The sequence below is a fragment of the Triplophysa rosa genome, unplaced genomic scaffold, assembly GCF_024868665.1.
Source record: "Triplophysa rosa unplaced genomic scaffold, Trosa_1v2 scaffold132_ERROPOS662094, whole genome shotgun sequence".
Lineage (NCBI taxonomy): Eukaryota > Metazoa > Chordata > Actinopteri > Cypriniformes > Nemacheilidae > Triplophysa > Triplophysa rosa.
This window is the reverse complement of record NW_026634135.1, coordinates 95,494-118,564: the sequence shown is the minus strand read 5'-3', so window position 1 is coordinate 118,564 and position 23,071 is coordinate 95,494. Positions and strand designations below refer to the sequence as shown.

The 23,071-nt window shown below is 38.4% G+C and overlaps 1 protein-coding gene across 1 annotated transcript in view; it reads right to left on the bottom strand.

Annotated features, from left to right (window-relative positions):
* Positions 1-15,971, bottom strand: part of fam83b (family with sequence similarity 83 member B) — a 31,362-nt gene extending 15,391 nt beyond the window's left edge. The window contains 2 exon segments of the mRNA XM_057326788.1: positions 9,656-10,138; positions 15,861-15,971. Coding sequence (XP_057182771.1) covers positions 9,656-10,114 — 459 coding nt within the window. The 5' untranslated portion in view covers positions 10,115-10,138; positions 15,861-15,971.
* Positions 15,972-23,071: the final 7,100 nt, after the last annotated feature.

Here is a 23,071-nt window from a genome sequence, read left to right as displayed (position 1 = left end):
GTGTATTTGGTTGGCAAACGTTTTTCTTTTGGTTCTTATCCGCACATGTCTATGAACGTTAAGTTACACGTGTTTGTTGCTAACTTAAAGTTATCTCTGATGTAGGCCTATTAATTAAGGTAATACGTTTCTAAAAATTCTACTTTAAGTTATATACAAGTGATTTTTCTGTCTTTATCTATAACGTTAGTGGTAACTTAAACTGTTTTGAAGGCGAGGTCATTAGCAGATGTTAATTAATGTTAACAGTGGCATTGTATCGACTCATTTTCTATGACTTTCTAAAAGTTCTTATGCTCTGTTTTCACAGGTTTTTGCAAAGATGCAGTGGAAATGTAAGTTTTGTTAATATATATGTGACAAACGGGGTTACCTATTAAAACATTATAGGTTAAAACATGGAAGCTACAGCAGAACTGTTCCATTTCCTTGCCTACATCAAGATTGTTTGTGCACATTTAACTCCATTAATGCATTTAAGGTCCACTTGTCTAAGATTCATACGAAAGCCCATGATGCTCAACTATGTGAATCTCAACAAGTAACTGTTTATTGTTGTCAACAATAAAAAAACTGTTATTGTGAAACATTGTTATTGTTTTATTTTACATTTTAGTATACAAAACATATAGTAAAATCAATAAGTAAAATAAATAATAAAAACTAGTAAAATTAAATAATGTGAATTAATGATTTTTAGTGAAGAGAGCTGATGCAAAATTTATTTGTCTACTGCACCCACCAAAGGTTTTATGTTAATTCAACTTATGTTTAGTTTCATCCTGCGCAAAAACTAAAAAAGTTTAGTGCAACGGGTTTCCACGCAAATTTCTAGTAAAGTCAACTAATTCGGGTTAAGAGTGTACATACAGTACACAGATAACAGAATTACAGTACAAAGCTTGCAAAAACATTAACATTTCTTACGCCAGCTTTTGTTATTTTATGCAAAAACACATTTAGTCTTCACATAATGCACTGCTGGTTTACTTATACAAATGTGTAATGACATATTACATTGTTTATGCAAACCAGTGTGCCTTCAGATGAGTTGAATCTTGGCTGGCCAGAGCTAATACTTGTGTCAAATAATTTGCTAATATGTTTGACATGTTTGAATATGTGTGATACGCTTCTGAACTCACAGCAGTGAGTTAACAGTGACACTGGACTGAAAAAAAGCACAATGTTATGAATCTGTTGACCTCCCATATAAACTGTAATGCTAATTCAAGTGATATGATTACTTCCTGTTTTGCTGTTTCCTGGCCACAAAAGCAGCTGAAAGCCGCATTGATGAGTCCAGAGTGGCAATACATTTTCCTATTCAGTCCATAAATTACAGTGTACAACAGAAGCACTGTTTCATTATCTTCTCTACAGCCAGTGCTTTAATCATCTCTCATCATCAAAATAAAACCAAAATTTCACTGCACGGAAAAACAAGCGCTGACTCCGTCCATCTAGTGAAGATTCGTTCCACACCCCAGCAGGGCTTTTCTGTGCATGACAAAATGTTTTTTTTTTCTTGCAGTCGGACAGGCTTCTCATGGACACACCCAGATATTTCAGGCACTCCTGTATGAACAACTGGAAAGGGAGTGTGCATTTAAGCTGTGCGGGTTGCACAACTTTCATTGTTTACTTCGTGTTTGTTCTGTATGTTGGGGCTGCCACTGTTGCTGGGGAGAGACTTGTGTAATTTGTACATGACCGATGCCTCGGGGAAAGGGTGATGTCTTATCACATCTTTAGCATGAGTTTAAGATATTGGGACTGCAGGGCTGTTTTCAAAAGCCACAATTTAAAGGAAATCAATTGGTATGCTCCTCTGAGATTATGACTTATTTGCAAAGGTTGGTGAAAGCGCTTGACATGTTTCCATGCACATCCGACATGGTGCTCAGGTTCAGTGCTTTGACACACAGCGAGACTGCTCCCATTAGTCCTTTAATCGGAATAAATTATGAGATTATATATCTATTAACAATGGTGCACAGAAACTGACATGTTGACCACCCATGACATCTGTTCACAACAATGTCAAATTATATTTCAGAGTCAATGCAATCTATCTAAGCCTGTCCAAACCATGTCTAGGTCATATTTAACGTATACAGGTTAATCTAAACAAATTTGAATATCATGAACAAGTTCATTTTCCTTCGTAATTTAATTCCAAAATGCAATCTTTCTTATATTCTATACGGAAGCCGCTAGGTGTCACCGTGCTGCAACGGAAGAAAACACATGCAAACCGAAAAAACACCAGCAAATTCAGAAAGCATCTTCATTAGTTTGGCGACACATGCCCAGCAAATTCTCGCAACACAAACAAATACAGAAACGCGCTACAAGTACCACAAACGACAACGGAAGTGTTTCCAGGGGACTCGAAAACTGATGCACCATGGTTGGGACGCGTGTCATTTCTGTGAGATTCCAATACGAAGTGAAGAAACATGTTCAGTTCAAAGGGCACTATGAACGGCGTAACTGTTAGGGAATAAGGGAACATTTACATCACTTCGCTAGAAGTGGAGAGGGAAAACCACCCAACTGCGTCGCATCACGAGTCAGAAAAGCAACGGATGAGTTTACATATAGTGAAAGATGATTTTACTATTTTAAATTATCTTTAATTCTATGATTTGTTTCACATAAATCTGTTATTTTACGTTTAGTAGCATTGTTATTGTACTACATTCGAGATGATGAATGAATGCCTTCACTGTTTATATTTTTATTTATATTTTATTATGGAATTAAAAGACGTTACATATGCGTGAGAGTATTTATTTATTTAGCTATTATCGTACAAACTAATGTTAAAGTTGTTAGAGGCAGACATTATTTTTTATTATTTTAGGTTTACCTCAGAAATGAATATGGCTGCACATATGTGAAAAAAAGCACATGAGATGAAACCCACACGACACATCTTCACATGGTTGACCTAATTAAAATTTATTTTCTTATTGCTAGAGTTACAGTAGAGCTTCACATATATTAATAGTCAAAGCCGCAGCAGTCAAATAAATAAAAGCATAAACAATGGTGCATCAGTTTTCTGAGTCCCCCGGAAACACTTCCGTTGTCGTTTGTGGTACTTGCAGCGCGTTTCTGTATTTGTTTGTTTTGCGAGAATTTGCAGCGCGTTTCTGTATGTGTTTGTGTTGCGAGAATTTGCAGGGCATGTGTCGCCAAACTAATGAAGATGCTTTTTGAATTTGCTGGTGTTTTTTCGGTTTGCATGTGTTTTCTTCCGTTGCAGCGCGGTGACACCTAGCGGATTCCGTAATTCTAGATTCATTATGCACAAAGTGAAATATTTCAAGAGTTTTTGTTTTTATTCTGATGGCTTTGATTTACAGCTAAAACAAAAAAATAAAGTTTCTCAAAAAATTTGACATCTTAAGGAAACGGGTTACAGCTGTCACATTCACAACATCACAAGTCACTCCTGAACCAGAAACAACGTCACAAGCGTCTCACCTAGGCTAAGGAGTAAAAGAACTGGACTGGACTTGCTTAGTGGTCCAAAGTTCTCTTTTCAGATGAAAGTAAATTTTGCATTTAATTTAGTGCTGTCAATCGATTAAAAAAATTAATTGGCTTAATCACACATTTTCTGTGATTAATCACGATTAATCACATAATATTTTAAAATATACTTTTACATTTTAATAATTTCACATTTAACCTTCAAATTGATGTAGAAACAACATATTTCTTTAACAGCGTCATTTTATGAATGAAAGAAAACATTTTGATATTAGTACTGTAACTGATGTCTCTATTAAATTGATTAGTTTAACATTAATTATAGCCATTCAACAATATAATTGAGAGCTATCATGAAATATACAGAAATTGAAGGAAGTTCTCAAACACTTTACAGTCTTTAATGCTAAATTATAAATTAAATGCAGAAGAATTCTCATTAAAGCTACAAAATCACATTGATTTCTTCTTTTATTTTGTTCTTTGATTAACGTTAGTGACAGGAGTCACAGCAGCACGTTTAAGAACGTGGCCCCTTTAAGAGCTGTCTCAGTACGCAGATCTGACCGTCACCGCACTCCCATTTTCACAACTCTTTGACTGTTTACACCAGATTGGACCTCGCGTTGCGTTTTGCCGCGTCTCACAGTTTAGAAGCTGTCTATCTTCATTGAACGCTCAAAGCAACTGTTTAAAATCGCGCTTAAGTGGTTTAAAAGCCTGTACACGAATAAGCGTGATTACATAATGTAACGCTAGACAAAGAATGTCAAAACAAACGGATGTTGCGTTAATTGCGTTAAATATTTTTCACGCGTTAATTTGAAAAAAATAATCGTATGCGTTAACGCGTTAACGTTGACAGCCCTAATTTAATTTGAATATCAATGTACCAGAGTCTGGAGGAAAAGTGGAGATGCACAGAATCCAAGTTGTTTGAAGTCCAGTGTAAAGTTTCCACAGTCTATGATGATTTGGGGTACCATGTCGTCTACTGGGGTTGGTCCACTGTGCCTAATCAAGTCCAGAGTCAATGCAGCCATCTAATAGGAGATTTTAGAATTTCGTAATTTTGGAGATGCTGATTTCCTTTTGCAGCAGGACTTGGCACCTGCCCATAGTGCCAAATCTACTTCTAACTGGTTTGCTGACCATGATATTACTGTGCTTTATTGGTCAGCCAACTCATCTGACCTGAACCCAATTGTCAAGAGGAAGTTTACAAACATCCGATCAAACAATACAGATGAGCTGAAGGCCGCTATTAAAATCACCTCAGCAGTGCCACAGGCTGATCACCTCAATGACACGCGGCAGTAATTCATGCAAGAGGAGCCCCAACCAAGTACTGAGTGCATAATTTAACATATGTTAGAGATCTTGATCATTTCTGTTTTGTAAATCAATTTTTGATTCATCTTTGAAAAAATATTCACATTTTTTGAGAAACTGGATTTTCAAGTCGTAGCCACCAGAATAAAAAAAAAACCTTGAAATATTTTACTTTGTCTGTAATGAATCTATAATATAAGAAAGTTAGCTTTTTGGAATTAAATTAACAAAGAATAACTTTTCATGATATTGTTCAAGATATTCTATTTTTTAGATGAACCTGTACATATGTATTTATTGTGGGTTCTTTGTTTTTCTATTAAACTATATTAAATAAAACACATTTATTATAAACACATTTAGTATTAATAATAAACACATTTAGTATTAATGCGAATCACCATTGAGAATAGCCTGTACATAAAACCTTGAAAACACCCTTAAACATTATAAAATTGAGACAATTTTCAAAATTTTCATGAAAAATATTATGCAAAATGTGACCTGGGGCCCGTTTCAGAAAGGAGGTTTAGTGAAAACTCTGAATATATTAACCCTGAAATGAGGGAAACTCTGGGTTTTCCGTTTCAGAATGTGAGATATGTCACGTTTCTAAAGGAGAGGTAATCAGAGGTGGGTAGAGTAGCCAAAATCTTTACTCAAGTAAAAGTACAAGTAACTAGAGAAATTGTTACTCAAGTAAAAGTAAAAGTCACTATTTTAAAAATTACTTGCGTAAAAGTAAAAAAGTATGCAATGAAACAACTAGTCAAGTAGTTAGTTACTTAGTTACTTGTATCTGATTATATAGACCTACTACATAAAATTAATATTAACGCCAATATTTTAATATTACATTTTAATCAATATTTTTAATTATCATAAGCAGATATCTTTGCAATATACTAGAGAGACAGACTAAAGAATAGACAAACACAGAAGAGACAAGCATTTCTGTAAATTTCATCTAGTCCTGATGTCAATGTAGTTTACACAACTTATTTAGAATAATAGACCATGTCAAACTAAAGCATTAACTAAACTCAGAGCATTTCCTAAGATGATCTAGAACATCTGCAGTGCTCTCTTAAATGAAATACACATTTTTGAACAAAGCTCATGTTTTCTCGTGTTGTGTCACGTGTGTGTTGTGAAACGCTCTTACTTGTAAACAAACAGTAAACAGTGAAACACACGCCCATCAACACGTTTTCTTCCTTCTGTTCTTCAAATGTATATTTCTGCAAGCCCACGTCTCTGTGTCTGACAGGTAACGCGCATGTTGCTGTGTCTGACGAACAGGTCGCGCGGGTGCGCGCATATGACGGGCATTTATCATTGCTGGCAAACAATATGACACATTTGCAGTTTTGATTGTATAGATATAGATTCATATCCACTTCATCCAACGCTCTTTGTGTTCTGCGTGTTCTTAAGTTTCGCGCTACGAGGAGTGAGTAATCCTGCTTCAGGTGATTCAGATCGTGCTGCGAACTGAACAAATCATTTGAACTCATTCATTAGCCTATTCAAGTGGTTTTGCCCATTGTTCAATTAATGCTTTCAAAAGAATCGACTCAAAAGAATCGATCACTCGGGAATGCCCGTAAAAAGAGACGACAACTTTGAAATAAACAACGCGTTTTAAAAAGCATATTTTAAAATGAAGGAACGAAGGAACGACATGCAATGTAAGTTATGTAACAAAGTAAAAGTACAGATTTTCTATTACAAATTTACTCAAGTAAGAGTAAAATTACACATTTTTAATTTTACTTAAAAAGTACATATTTTCCAAAATGTTACTCAAGTAAATGTAACGAAGTAAATGTAGCGCGTTACTACCCACCTCTGGGTAACTTATACTCAGAGTCAGTAACCGTAGTAACTTACTCTGTGAACCTAACCTGGTCGGGAGCAGGTTTACTTTGGTAAACCCAAAGTTTATTTCAATCTCCTCCCCCTTTTAAAGCGCAAGTGGTGTAACTCATTCATTCATTCTTTAATACAGTCATTCATGGCAAACATTTTGATGACACAGAGACCATCTCAGTGACTTATATGTCATATGTGCTTTTATAGAGGATTCATGAAGAGGCTGCATTAATTCATTGGGATGTACTTTGATTTCAAATGAAGTGATAAAGGTAATAAACAAGTAATTTGTGCAGTCATTCCAACTCAAATCTGCTCAGAGCATGGTTCGATCAGTCTAATTTTGCACGAGAGTCTGACGCCTTACAGGTGTCCTATACACCATGACGTCTCACTCGTGTGACTAGAGCACTCATGGCGAGTGAGAACATACAATTTTTTTTATTACTTCTGTTGTTTCATTCATTTAATGATTCATTTATTTGTTTATTGGTACATTTATCAATTTATTAATTTAAACTTAAGTAATTTTCAGGACATCAGTAAATCCAGTGTATGCAGAGCGGAAAGTGTGCCTCACTCTCAAGTGCTTTCTGCCGCCATGTTGCTTTTTTTGGTGCCGTTGCCATGGTGAATCGTAATATCGGAGCTCCATTGATGACGTATTTGTATAGTCGTGGGGCACGCGCTTAACCCAGGGTAAGTCTTCCCAGAGTAACTTGAACTAACTCAAATCAGCTGTTCTGAAACCAAAAACTCAAAGTTTCTAATTTCTAAGTAAACCAACTCTGAGTTCAAGGTTTAATCTAGAGTTGGTTGAACCTTCTTATTGAAATTGGCCCCAGGTCATGTTTTTGTGATATTTGTAAGATACACAATAAACAGATCTGAAGACACTGTTAAAGGTTTAGGTTCAGTGTAAGGGTACATTTAACATGGCTGTCAATCATGTCAAGATTCAAAACAATATAATGAAAAAGTCAATTTTATTAGAGTCTTTGTTCTCATAGCCTTTATCTCTGACTGGTTTAGTTCTATGGAAATAACAGAAATCTACATTATGACTCAAATGAGAAAATACCAATACCCAACAACATATGACAGCATATTACATAAAACCTAATATCACTATTACCGTGACTCACATTTATCATTTATTCATTTTATTTACAAGTGGCTGATCACTTTGTCAGCTTTTTTTACATTTATTTTCTTTTGTACAATTCTAACAATTGTTAGGATTAACAATGTCTAAAAACTATTATTAGACATTTTAGGCAAAGTGTATATCAAAATCAGGGGAAAAGACAAAAGTGTAACACTCTGTCTAAAAGGCAGACTACAGCTTTCACTGTAGTCCTAAATGTAAACATAGCTTTTTCCACTACAGTTTTCTTATTGACAAAATGTTAAATGCTCTCTCACTTACAATTTGCTTTAGATATAACATCTGCTAAATGAACAAAAGTCTATTTAACTAAACTTGTTTATAAGAGAATTAACTACTCATCATTGATGAATAAGTTCATCGGTAAGTTGATTATAAGTATTAAGTACAATACGCTTGACTAAATTACATAAATTCACATTGTATTGTGGGAGTGGACAGTGTGTGGCATGCTTAACATTTCTAAAATAATTTCTTCTCTGATTGGCACACTCTTTTCATTATGTGTACTTGAAATTTGGCAATTAGTATCTTTTTTTGAAAACAGCATGTCTTATTTATTACTGGAACCATGTCTGTTTTGTTAAAGGGTACATTAGTAAGTTCCTATTTACCCCTTGTTTGAACCCACAACTGTATAATTACAGCAAGATCTTCCATCACTTTGCCTTCTTTCTGTTTATTTTATTATTTGTCTTCAGTTTAAATGTTTTGTATGGCCACTGTCTAATACATGAAAGGTAGTACATTTAAGAAAATATAATTGGAGAGCTTGTTTATAAAACGTGCGTACGCACAGATTTTATCATGGAGTGTGCGTGCACAAAAATTCATGGCAACGTTCATATTTTTAACAGTCTTTGACATGGAAAAATGCTTAGTGCCACGTCAGGGTTTGAGCAGACATAATAATTAGACCTCGTTAAAAAGCGGAGATCTGAAACTGTTCAGCTGTGCACAATTTTGAATATCATTTGCATTTCACCTCTGAAAAAGAGGCGTACACACGTTTTCTGTGCATAAATTCTACAACACGTACTTTAAGAAATAATATTAAAATCCAATTTAGGATGGTTTCTACACAACATTTTATAAATAAGGGCCCCAGTTGAATTTGACATAAAACATGATCTCAAGAAAATCACAAATGCATATCAATTTTTGCATCTCCTAATATCGGTCTCAGCTTCCAAATAAAAATAAAATACGTCCTCTAGACAGTACAAAGGTAAGTATTTTCATGTTTTGCTTTAGACAAAAATCACAACATACCTATTAACAAGTTATCTGTTAGCTGAATCTGGCCTTAACAGAAGGTCATTTAATTATATAACCGTTTTCTTTTTTTATGTCAGTACTTTCACCACCAGCTCTAATATTAACTCATGTTCTTAAAAGGTCTAATTCCATTATGAAAGAGTACCAGGTAGCGCAACAAGAAACCTGGCTTCAACAGTATTTTATGAGCGTCAAAATAAAAAAAGTTGTGAAAAAACAGACCGCAGTTGGTGATGTATACAAAAATGCATTTATCCGAATTAGTTAATTAAGAAAATGTTTTACTATTTCTATTTAATTCAAATGAGTTTACTTTCATAAATTATGAAAACTAGTCCTGTCTGAAAAGGGCCACAAAAACTTTAATGTCATGCCTGTTCTTGTACAGGGTCTACTTCGTGCAAATGTAAAAGTTGTCAGTTAGCTATGGGATAAATAAAACAGAAAAGCACATGATCTACAGATTGACTTCACAGCATGCTGTTTTGTCAACATTACCTGCCTGGCATCCTGTATATGTTTCCGGATCATTTCCTTGATGGTGGGGCTGTTTTGCCTTGGTGGGTGAAAGAGCAGGTCTATATTGGTCTTAAGCCTGCTGTGCAAAACCTCCGGCCAGCCTAAATCTAGGTTTGGAGGCTCAGTGTCAGAGTGAGTCGGCCAGTATGTCCCCGTAGAAGATGTCTCATCCGGCGGGCAGTCCGCTTCCTCAGTGTGATTGCTGGTGGGTAGCTGTACAACACTCCCTGTAATGTGCTGGATTTCCTTCTCAGATATAAATCCCCAAATGCCTTCTTGCTTGATGAAGTTTTGATAAGAAGCTTCTCCACCATCGATAAGACAGTCTATGGCTAACCGATACGCCTCTTTGTAATGAGGCTGTACATAATCTTCTGCTTTAAATTCCTCTTTTGAAGAAGAGAGCAGGGACAAATTAGATTCCATTAAGCTATCCATCTCCCTCAAAACGGTCTACAGCTTCTGTGACAAACGGAAAAAAACAACAACACAGCATTTAAAAAGAACAAGTATGCACCTTGATACTATAAGCAATTCATGCAGGTAAATGTACAGAAGCATTCACGCTGAAGGCTTTTTCTTAGCACACTTTACCGCATTTCAACATTGCTTTTATAAATCTATTTACATGCTTATAATAAATTTTGTGTTTTCTAGTTTTGGTTTAATTTTACATTTAAGCATGTGCTTGATATTTTATCGTCATTTAACATCTGATTGTGTGTTTGTAGGTTTCGAACCCATGACCTTTGCCTTAATAACTCAACATTCTACCAAGTGACCTAATGTCAATGAATTTGATCAATTACTGCTAAAAACTGTTAAACTAGGTCCAACAGCAGACCTGAGTGTTAAAGGAACAATACGGCATTTTTAGGAGGATCTATTGACAGAAATACAATATAATATACAAAACTATTTCTTCAGAGGTGTATAAAGACCTTACGTAATGAACCATTAAGTGTGTAATACCTTAGAATAAGCTATTTAGATCTACATACAGAGCGGCCCTTCATACATTGAATTGGCCGCCATGTTTTGTATAGCAGCCCTAAACGGACAAACAACTCTACAATGCGCGTTTTCTCTTCCTCTCTGCTGCAGTATCGTGGTGAAACGGATCGCGGGAAGATCTGTACGGATCGTGCTCTCCGGTGCGGAACGCACGTGACCCGCGGATTAACTGAAAGTTTATTCATCATTGAGTAAAAGAATAAAACGCGCTCTCGCTCGCTCTCCAGTTTCAGCTCCAACGCGCTCTCTCTCTCAAGCATCTGGACGAGTACAATATTAAAGCGGTTCCAGATAAACAATGACACAGCTAATATTACAACAACAACAATACAACAACAATATCTCCATAGATATCTGTGAGTACATATCTTCTAAAAGCCTTAGTCCTAACGTGTCTCTGCTGTAAAGTCTTTATAATATTAACACAGGTCCTAGCTCCTGCCTGACTTTTATCCTTCTTTTTAAACTTAAAATCCACAAACCTTTTATTTTATGTAATGCATAAGTATTACGGGCATCTTTCTAATGCTCGCAAAATCTCTTCCCTGCGTCAACATGAGAACAATTTTTTTTTGTACTGTGGTGGCCACCGTCGTGTTTGGACTGAGCGAATCGTGGCAAATCTATAATACAACGCTAGTGGCTGCTGTTAATTAAGAACTGCGCCTTTAAAGCCAATGTTATATTTTATGTTTGTATCCAGGGGCGGATTTAGTGATTTGGGGCCCTAGGCAAATCCATGTATGGGGGCCCCAACTATACACCATTTTACTTTACTGCAACCCTTATTTTTCTTCCTCAAAGCACACAACTTTTCACCCCCAGTCAAAGTGACAGGGGAAAACTAAGCTTAATAAACACAGATACTGACTAATTAAAAAATATATAATAATGAATTCCCAAATGAAAAACATGGGATAAGTGTCTTAACAAAACACTTATATTAAAGTTCTAAAAAAATTGATGAAATGAAAACTAATAAGTTATGTAAAGCATTAAAATTATTCAATCAAAAAGAAAAGTTGAAAATATTAATATAAGCCTTTTTTATAAGACTTTTTAGCCCATAAGTAACCAGTCTAACTAAATGAGCAAAGCTCATTCACACCCTACGTTCTCTTGTAGTTCACTGAGCTTTGAACGATTCACTGATCTCTTACATTCTGTGTAAACGAATTGGTTCAAAGGAGTCAATTGTTTGCGAGTCGTTCTGATCGTACAGCTCCTAATAGGCTATAGCTCTTTTACTGAACTCTTCAGCGTCTCACTGCTGGTAACGAAACAGCGCCTCCATTGTTTTGTAACTGCAGTTACAAATGACAATCTGTTTAATAATGCACGCAGTGTTTTTTGTGAAGACACTCATCATATTTTTGACGAGAGTCTAAGGGGGACGAAATTTTATTGAGGCGGCCGCCTCCAATTTCTTTATGCAGGAAAAACCCTGATCTAGGATTACTATATACTATATACCTCTCTCCGTGTTTTTTGTGGTTAACGACCTTTCATGCATTTAAATGTGACCAAATTTCTGTACTAGTGCGTACAGTATGAATCGTTAGCACTGTACTGACGTTATTATATTATGTCTTTATATGCCCATCGGTCTGCGCAGCGGAGTCAAACAACCTTTCTACCTTTGAACTGGCCCTCTCCTACCAAGCGCACAGCGCTCTTTGTTTGACAGATGTTTTGGTTGTCAGCCATTATAACGGTGTTGTCGGTGTTAATGGAGAAATACTCACCGGCACATTATCATTGCTCGTGGCCGGGAGAGTGCTGTGTCTGGCGGGAGAGAGAGGCGCTACTGCTGTAGGAGCAGCGGTGGAGTTTGTGTGGGGGAAAAGCAGAGACTTTGGCAACAATCTTTTGTAAATCGTCTTTTTTCCTCTCCGCTGGTGTAGCTGCGTTCTTTGTTGTTTTATTTCCCTGCGACTTTTACTTAGTTTTGCCAATGACACTCTCGCTGTGGGCAGTTCTACTAATTCCGCCGCTGCGTTAACTTTCTCTAGCTGGTGTCGAACTCGTCTCGCGCATATATACAGTGCTAACGGAATGGTCCACTTTTCACGGTCCTACCTTCTTGTTTATGAATTTCTAGTCATGTGGCAGGATCGGGACAGAGCCCTTAGGCTTTATGTGGAGAGAATCATATTATTGTTTATCTTAACATAATATGCGTTCTCTCCAGTGTCTTGTCATTGGCCCCTCCCCTCTCGTTTCATGTATTGTCTCCCTGCCGTGTCTTATGTTTCACACCTGCCCTCGCTCGTTATCCTTCGTTTGTCTTACCTATAAATGCCCTCATGTTTCTTTGTCCTGTGCTCGTGTATTGCATGTGTATGTACCTGTGCTTTGTCTTTGTGCTGTATGCTTGCGTGTCGTGCTTTCCCAGTGAATTACCTTGCCCTTGTCTTAGTCTGGTCTTCGTTACCCCCTCGTGGGTTTTTTGTTTGTTTTTTGTTTTATATATTAAAGTCTTGTTTTGTTAACTCTTTACCGCTGCCTGCATCTGGGTTCTTTCTCCACGCATTCTTGACACCACTCTAATCTATAATGGGGGGAGTGCCTTCGTACAGATGTAATAACGTAAAACGTTAACAGGGATATCCCGACTATTTTGATGATTACTTGGGGCTCTACGTGGCTGCTGACATGGCTTATTGGTTAAGTCCACCCCTTCCTTTTGGGGGCCCCTGGTAGCTCGGGGCCCCAGGCGATTGCCTACCTTTGCTTAATGGCAAGTCCGTCCCTGTTTGTATCACTCATCTGTGTTCACTTCTTCCCTGACTAGATCACATGAGTAAATTCACGGTCACACTTGACTTTTCGCTCCATTGACTTCCATTCATACGAACATGAACGCGTCAGACCGGAAACACAAGCCCATCCAAAGATATTTTGCATTTCACTGTGTAGCAAAGTTCAAGTTTGGTGAACTCTGACCTGCGAATTCGCATCACGTGAATGCGTGAGACCAATAGAAGATCAAAATGTGACAGCGTGACCTCTCGGTACAGAAATGTAAAAGTTGGAGGAATCGCTTCCACCCATTATCGCAGCACTGTCCAAGAGAAATTTGCATGCTCAATGTCTAGTCTGACCGCGGCATAATACAGTGAAAGCGGAGAGTAGAGAGAAGTTAAACAAGTTTACCAGGAGCAAGGAGAGTGATTTGCTGTGAGTCATTTAATTAATTTGTTAGGTGGAGCAGATTGTGTCATTTTTGACCTAAAGTAATGAGTGCACAGCAAAATCGCCAGTGTTAAAAAAGGTCAAATTAACTCTCACAGTGTACAGTATATACTGTATAATCCACACTATCGAAGTGTGGATTATATATACTGTACACTGTGAGAGTTAATTTGACCTTTTTTAACACTGGCGATTTTGCTGTGTGTGTGTATAAAAATCTAAGTCTGTAATTTCTCTCACTGTGCCTGGTCTCGCACAAAATCTTGTTGTTGGTGCTGCTTGCTGTTACTTAAAAATTAAGTCATTACTTTGGCAGCCTTTCATCCTTCTAAAACCATGAGTGTATTTATTTTCTTTAGAGCACACACTAAGATTATTGTATGAATATCTGCCAAGAACCACCTGCGAAGTGCATAAAATCCTTTAACGCATGGCTAGCTGTGGATTATCCCACGTATACCGTGGTCATTTGCCAAGTTAAATCTTTTATTGATGTTTACAGTGAAATTTTAGATCAAACAGGTGAAAATTACAGTGATTTTGTCAGTTAAATTTCAAATGTAATCAAACTTACTGGAGCTACCTGTGCGTTAAAGGGTTTTAATGCACACCTTCCAGCCAATCAGAATCGAGTATTCGAAAAAGACCTTGGTATAAGTCTAATTAAGATAAATCTAGACACCAAATGATTCAGTGGATATAAAGTGGGAGGTTTGCTTACCTATTAAGCTTTTCAGATGCTTCTCATGAGCAACAGACAACAGTTATTTTAAAAGTGTCACTTGTGCGTTTTAGAAGAACTCTCAATAATGTCTCAAACTGTGTCCCAAATGCCCCCAAAGTCTGTATTTATTTATTTATATATTCATGTGTTCAATGTATTTAAAAAAAACCGGAGACAAGGTTGACCGACAAAACTTAAGTGAACTCTCCATCAGGTATTGAGAGCTGTGGCAGAGAAATCAATATCTATTACGCTGAACAAGGCAGGGAGAGCATAATAAAAAGGTTATTTTAACTAAAGGTCGTTCTTTCACAAACCCATATCTATACTATATTTAAATCGATCCTATCAGGCATAAGTCTTTCTCATCACTTGATTCATTCAACTTGACGTGACTTGATCAACAGCTGCTGAGATCTCCCCAGGCCAGAAGCATTCAACACTCATAATGCCCCTCCTTCTCTGACACACTGATTCATATGGTGGCTGTATAACAAGACACTTTTAAGTAGCTAATAATGTGTGTGAGCAATTTTGCGAAATAAATGGAAATCGTTTGCAGTAGGCTATAACTGGACTTTATTCTGTTCAACAGCTTTAGCGTTGAGCAGTGTATTTTTGGTTGTTTAGCTTTTGTAACAGCTTGTTTTATAGATTTGGAACACTTTTTCATAAAGGTCCTGAAATTCATACAAAATACTTTAAATGCACATCCTCTCTTCGAAGATTATTTCAGTAGATTTAGCAAAAAGGCCTTTTTGTTTTTATAATCAGAATCAGAATCAGAAGGAGCTTTATTACCAAGTGTGTTTACACACACAAGGAATTTGACTTGGCGACAGGAGCTTAGTGCAGAAGAAAGTGTACACATGGTGCAAACATAGTGCAAATATACATTAATTATTGGGACAGTTATATAGAAACCTGATTTTGGAGGTTCAGAACTCTTCTTCTTAATCTATAACTATAAGTTGCTTTAAGACATCAGCACATTCTGAAGATAAAACCAAATGATCTATAAACAGAACAAATACATAGACAGTAAGAATCCCATTTCGGTCATGTTACAAATTCGACATTGTACTGAAATATATCCTTTATTTTATCAATTTAATTGAAATAATAGTCTGACTTAGTTCATTATATATCTTCTAAGAATTGTTCTGTTCAAATATCTGCAGTTTACTTTAACTACTGTTCTTAAATAAGTATGACATTTAAGTCTAAAAAAGTGCCATTTGCAAAACTTACATAAGAGGAACTTGTCATGCTGTGTCTCTTAATGATTCCGTGTATTTTTCCCGGTACAGCAGAGATATGTCAAGAGCCAAAGGGAGTTTGTTGTCCACCGACAAAACTTGAATGTGTTTAAACACGAGGAGTGCTAAGAACCTGATGGAGGGTGGGACTCAAGTTTTCACATGCAAATAACAAGAGCATCTGACTGGCCAGAGGCAGTAAACCTGTCTGACATACAGTATGCAAAAGGTACGCCTCTTTCACTCTTTGGTAATACTGCTTTGACAGAGTTCACAGTACACTCAGATAAAGTTGACAGTTTCTATTTCTATCTTCTCGTCTCTGACAAAGGCAATAACATTTTGTAATTGTGACACGCACAGCATTTTAATGTCTTTCCCAAAAATGATGTTTTCTTATTTATTTATTTTTGGCTAATTTAAGTTCTTCACAGTATGTAGGAAGGCTAAAAACACATTGTAGTGTTGATGATGTCTCACTGAGCAGATTTTTTTATTTTGTATTTCTTTGATTATTGAAGGCCTTGTCTAATCTGAGATGGCGTGCTTACAAACAGTATTAAAAGAAGGTAGGTACTGAAGAGGTACCGAATGAACTGCATAAACCCAGAAGTTGGACAGAGACACCAGCTATCTTTGTTTAACATGCCAGGCCAGTATCTAAATAACAGGGAAAAACCCTATCATTATCCGTTCTGCTTTAGAAAGCAGATTATTTCAGCCATACAGGTATATTTTTCTATGTCGCAAACACACCAGAGGCAATTTTATGTAGTGAGGACAGAAACGTATCATTTGAGAGGGGTAAGAATTTGCGTGCATTGTTTAGACATGGCCAGAGGATTGCTGGAACAGGTGCAGTATTTCAAGGCACTTTAGGTACATTAGCACAATCACAACAGGTTTCTGTCCCTTAAGGTAGATGGTGAGTAATGCTATCTGAAAGTAAGCATCTCAATGCAAGCAGCCCACACTGTAACATACGTCACCTGATCTGATGCGTTTCATGTTGGCTTGTTCCAGCATGTATGCCCCTCAATAGTGTAGATGACAGGCAACTTACTCAGCTGCCTACAGTAAATAGCCGGGTTTCCATCCAAAGTTGCGAATTTAGCTTATGCGCAAAATTGCAATATCGCATAAAACATGTTCGAATAAGCACCGTTTCAATCCAAATAGTCAACCGTCACTTCCTAACAAACTGCCACTAAATATCAGTAAGAAAAGTAAGAGAAGCCACTGAATATAATGATTTTCATATAGAATAATACTTGTGCAAGCAGACGATTACGTGCTTTTGTGGATGCCTGCTGTTAGTTCTAAGAGGCAATTACAGAAATACTTCGACGACTTTGCTCAGGCATTTAAGAATGACCATAACAACATTTCTGATGCTGTGTAACAAGATCAGTACACTGGTTAGTCAAGTTACGCCGTCTCATAGTGCAATTACGTGACTTTTTAGAGGAATTTATTCGGCAAATGCGTTTCCATCTCTCATTATTCGCATTAACCCTTTTTCGCAAAAATGAAAAACCACCTCAAGCGAGCGTAAAAACTTTTTGCGAATTAAGGGTTTTTAATTCGAAATTTGGCGTTTCCATCACTCGTTTCTGATGCGAAACTTCAAAATGCGAATAAAACCAGAGTGATGGAAACCCGCTTAATTAGCGTTTGTGCTGTTTGTTAGGTGTTTACACTGGTTCCAATGAAAGTGTCACAGTGACTCAAGCCCAGCAGAGGGAGCCAGAGAGGACAGGAGCTCTCACAGCTCCATTGATATCACCTGTGTATTTTATTGTGTGCCTAAATTATGCCAACATTCGTTTGGCTCAATGCTCAGTCTTGATGTTTGCTGAAGTTATAGAAACCTGTGGCTTAGTGCCCTTATTGTTTGTGTTACATTTTTTGTCTATTTTGCATCTGGGATTTTGCCAAGGATACTTACCCGTTGGAAGGGTTATTGTGTATGCCTTTTTTTCTTTGTTTTGGAATTATCTTTGATGGACTTCCTGTGAACAACCCAGGATTTATGTACAGTAAAGACTATTCTTATTTTCACCTCAACTCAGTCTCTTGTGCGTTTCTGCAACGTGGGTTCACGTACCTCAGCTGACTCAGGGAGGAGATCCTCGGGTTTTTTACGTCACGTCCCGGGTTCGTAACCCGGCCCTGACAGTAAGACTGAGCCACTATAAAGATGGACCTAGCAGAGGCGAAACAGATTCACAGAGCCGTCAGCCAGCAAGGGATCCTGCTAGGTTCACACAAAGCCCAACTTCAGAGACTGACCGAAGCCATTTCCCAAATTGGGGAGACCCTGCAACAACTTCAGGCACAGCTGCCCCAAATTGTGCCAGCCCAAGATCCTCCCTCTCTAGCCCCCCCGGTTCTTTATGAACCCAAGATCCCAGCACCTCAACGCTATGATGGGAGACCAAATGCGTGTAAAGGCTTCCTGACCCAGGTATCGCTCATCTTTGGGTTACAACCCTCCGCTTTTCCTTCTGATACTGCCAAGATTGCTTACATCATCTCCCTCCTGAGTGATCGGGCCTTGGATTGGGCCTCAACTTTGTGGAGACAGAAATCTCCCATTTGTTCGGACCTCAAGACATTCATAGACTCACTCGAACAGGTGTTTGAGAATCCAGTCAGTGGGCGTGAGGCAGGAAGGAGACTTCTTGATTTACGCCAGGGGCATCAACCCGTGGCTGACTATGCTATTTACTTTCGTACGCTGGCCTCAGAGAGCAGGTGGGATTCAGAGGCTCTCCTCTCAACCTTCTACCACGGGCTGTCCGAGGAGCTTAAGGATGAACTGGCCAGTAGATCTTGGGGCAACGACTTGGAGGAGCTTATAACCTTGGCCATTCGGATTGACAGCCGAATTCGTTAGAGTAGGAGGGAATGCGCAACTTCGCAAGGTACACTTGTCGTGTTTCCTCCAGATGTTCCTAAGAGCTATTCCTCCACCAAACTAACGGAGGAGGAACCAATGCAACTGGGCAGGACTCGCTTGTCTCTGAAAGAGAGAGAGAGACGTCTCAGAGAGGGCCGTTGCTTCTATTGTGGAGGATTGGGTCATTCATGCTTATTGTGCCCAGAACTGGCGCTAAAAACCGAAGCTCGTTAGGGAGTGCGGGGTCCCTAGCGAGCGGAACTGCTCAGTGTAACGCTCCCCATTCCCGCTTACTCTTGACAGCTAGTCTGGCCTGGGGAGAGACTAAGAGAGACATGTTATTTTTAGAAGCCTTTGTGGACTCAGGGGCAGCTGAGAATTTTTTAGACTTAGAACTAGCCCAGAAGATGGGCATTCCATATGAGACTTGTACACCTCCTTGGAGAGTGGAGGCCCTGGACGGTAGACCCATAGGTCCAGGAATAATCAAGTTTAAGACTGTTCCTCTGCAATTGACTATTAATTCTGTGCACAGTGAGACAATTTCTTTTTTTTTGATTAACACTCCTATAGAACCTCTGATTTTAGGTTACCCCTGGCTACGACTGCACAACCCGCATTTCTCGTGGACTTCTGGCACGCTAGTGCAATGGAGTTCGGCCTGTGAGGCCTCATGTCTCTCCTCAGACGTCGGCCGGATTAACAACGGAGGGCTCCTGGCAGTCGTCGAAGAGGTGAGTCCGCAGAACCACCTCACGGAGATGACACACATACTGCCTGAATATGCTGATCTAAAGGAAGTCTTTAGCAAGCAACGTGCAACCAACTTACCGCCCCACAGATCGTACGACTGTGCGATTGAACTCTTTCCTGGTACACTTCCCCCAAGAACACACCTATACTCTCTTTCTGCCCCAGAAACCAAGGCCATGAATGAATACATCCAGGAAGCCTTGAGGAACAATTTCATTCGTCCCTCTACCTCACCAGCCAGTGCTGGTTTCTTTTTTGTGACTAAGAAAGAGGGCAGTCTCAGACCATGCATTGACTATCGCGGCCTTAATAAGATCACTGTTAAGAATCGCTACCCTATCCCACTCATGTCATCTGCATTTCAGCTGCTTCAAAAGGCCAGAGTTTTTTCTAAACTAGATCTACGTAGTGCGTACAATCTGGTGCGTGTAAAGGAGGGGGATGAATGGAAGACGGCATTCAGTACCTCCAATGGTCACTGGGAATACCAGGTGATGCCTTTTGGGTTGGCTAATGCCCCAGCAGTATTTCAGACCCTGACTTGATCAAGACTTTCCATCGTCTCTACCCAGACCGCCCTGGGCCGCCAGGAGTCGGCCGTAGAGGAGGAGGTCCTGTCACAGTGACTCAAGCCCAGCAGAGGGAGCCAGAGATGACAGGAGCTCTCACAGCTCCTCTCTGATGACACTATCATCAATGGACATTGATATCACCTGTGTATTTTATTGTGTGCCTATATTATGCCAACATTCGTTTGGCTCAATGCTCAGTCTTGATGTTTGCTGAAGTTATAGAAACCTGTGGCTTAGTGCCCTTATTGTTTGTGTTACATTTTTTGTCTATTTTGCATCTGGGATTTTGCCAAGGATACTTACCCGTTGGAAGGGATTATTGTGTATGCCTTTTTTTCTTTGTTTTGGAATTATCTTTGATGGACTTCCTGTGAACAACCCAGGATTTATGTACAGTAAAGACTATTCTTATTTTCACCTCAACTCAGTCTCTTGTGCGTTTCTGCAACGTGGGTTCACGTACCTCAGCTGACTCAGGGAGGAGATCCTCGGGTTTTTTACGACACGTTCCGGGTTCGTAACCCGGCCCTGACAGTAAACTTGTGTCAGGATTACATCATGGATTACAATCAAGTATTTTTTGACAATTTAGAAGAAAACATTTATTAAATCGATAGGAAAATAAAGTTACAATGCCAAAATCTCCAGTGTTTTCCATTAAAAAAATATCTTTTGATTTTGTGGAGAAACGTACAGAAACTTTAAGTTTTTTGTGAGGCAGTCGGTGAAAACCAGGCTAAAGTCACAAAATCTAATTCTCAGAGAACAAGCATCAAAGTTTGATTTCAACCATTAGTTTCACTATAATTTTAGTCATTGACACATGGACGTCGAACCAATGTATGTGGGCGGGACAGGACCCAATCACTTTTTAGACCAATGATATTGGACCCACTCCTTTTTAGCATCTCATTTAGCACAGAGCCCCATCAGTCAAACCCATTCCACTTGAGGAATGCTTGATAAATTAAACTTCATTTTGCATTTAGCTACAGCCTCACTTCAAAGCTGCTGTTTCCTTAAAGTCACCATGAAATCAACCAGGAAAATTCTAAGTGTTTTACACAGTGTTGCAGTGATTATTATAAAGGATTTATCCGTGGACACCTTTTTTTTTTATTCATTTGCACTTGTAATCTTTCATCAAAAACGTTAAGCTTCCCCTCTCAACAACAAGTCTTCACATGATGTAAGCAACAAAAAAAGAGGTAGGACTATTCTGACTGTCCAATGGCCAGACATTTTTAGCCCTCCCCTCCAGGCCCAACTTACAACAAACCAATCAAGAAGGAAGGGGCAAAATAAAGCCCTGCACTATATTTTTTCTAATTTCAGAAGACGTTTCACTCGGATATACGTCATGATACGGAAAAGAAGTCAATCGCAACTTCCGTTTCATGGTGACTTTAAATCCACCTGGCTCATTCAGAGTACGTATATATTAAACTCAATTTCGATTCGACACAGCAAGGTAAACAAAGTATTGTTGTATTATATAATAGTAATAGAGTTTAAATTATCAAATTAATTCAAATCATTAAATGGATGCCAACTAACTGCGACAAAAGACCTCCCGACTACACCTAACCTTGCCATACATACACTTTCTTATTAAACACCTGTTAGCCATTAAAAAATGAAAATATATTTTTTTCAATTCAATTTTATTTATATAGCGCTTTTTCACAATTTTCATTGTTTCAAAGCAGCTTTACCATATTAATAAAAAAATCCTTGGGGAACGAATTAAGAGAATGCACAGTATTAAGATACATGGTATTCCAGTACACGTTTTTTTAAATATATTTTTAATATATTATATTTATTAATTATTTATTAATATTTTAAATATTGTTATCAGGACTGGGTACCTAAAATTACAATATACCAGAACAATTTGCAATAATACCACAACGTGCGGAAAGAATATAATTGTTAAAATATGTTAACGTGCATGTGTGTTGTGAAACGCAAGTTGTTTATATTTATTGATTAAAGTAAATCAGCAGTCTCCCAGTGAGTAAGCCAGTGGCAAGGAACCAAAACTCAACTATAGATGTATAAGAGTGGAGAAAAAAAACCTTGGGAGAGGCCAGACTCAACCGGGAGAGCCAGTTCTCCTCTGGCATATTAAAATAGCACTGCTGCAACTACAAAGAGAATAATTATTGAGATTCATTGGAAATAGTTTGCCGGCCTGGTTAGTGAAAAGAGGAAAGAACTATAGGATAGAAAAAAGAGATATTTAGGTCTGTCCAATATTATTATAGTTCTGGATGAATGTAGGTTGTGGCTGTAGTTTTCATCAGGTGAACTGCCCATCATAACGAGCGTCTGGCTGTACTGTGAAGAGCATCAGGCCAGTTCCGGAGCTTTGACAGACGACTTCTGGTGCCCTCGGGAACCCGAGGATGAGACATGTAAAGCAAAAACTGATAGCGTAAAGGCCGCTCACATAAATGTAAGTGTCACATTATGATGGATATGTGTGTGTTCGGATCTGTTTTATTAACAAAGTTCTGGAGAAGCCGGAGTTTATAATCAAGCTTGGCTGGTTCGCTATCAGCCATCACAATTTCTTCCCAATCAGCTCAAATGAGCCAGCACATAAATAGACAAGGAATCTTACCTGAGCCATCTCTACAAGTAATAATCATCCCTCCACCTCCCCTGCCGATCTCCCCGAACTCGCTTTCCACAGCAGGACCCCGGGGGGTGAGCTCTGGGTTCGGGCCGTTTCCGAGCTCGGCGCACTCGAGGGGAGATAGCGTTCCGGGTTCGGAAGGAACCGACGAGCTCAGAGCCCGCTCCCCGGACAGCACGCCAAATATGTATACCTTATCTACCCCTGCTATCTTTATTATCTGCACAGGCGAACTTGTGTAGCTAACTATATTGCTATAACTATATTAACTATATATCAACCGCTTGCAGTGAGTTAACAGTGTTATCAGTGAGTTAGGTGAAAGCCTTATT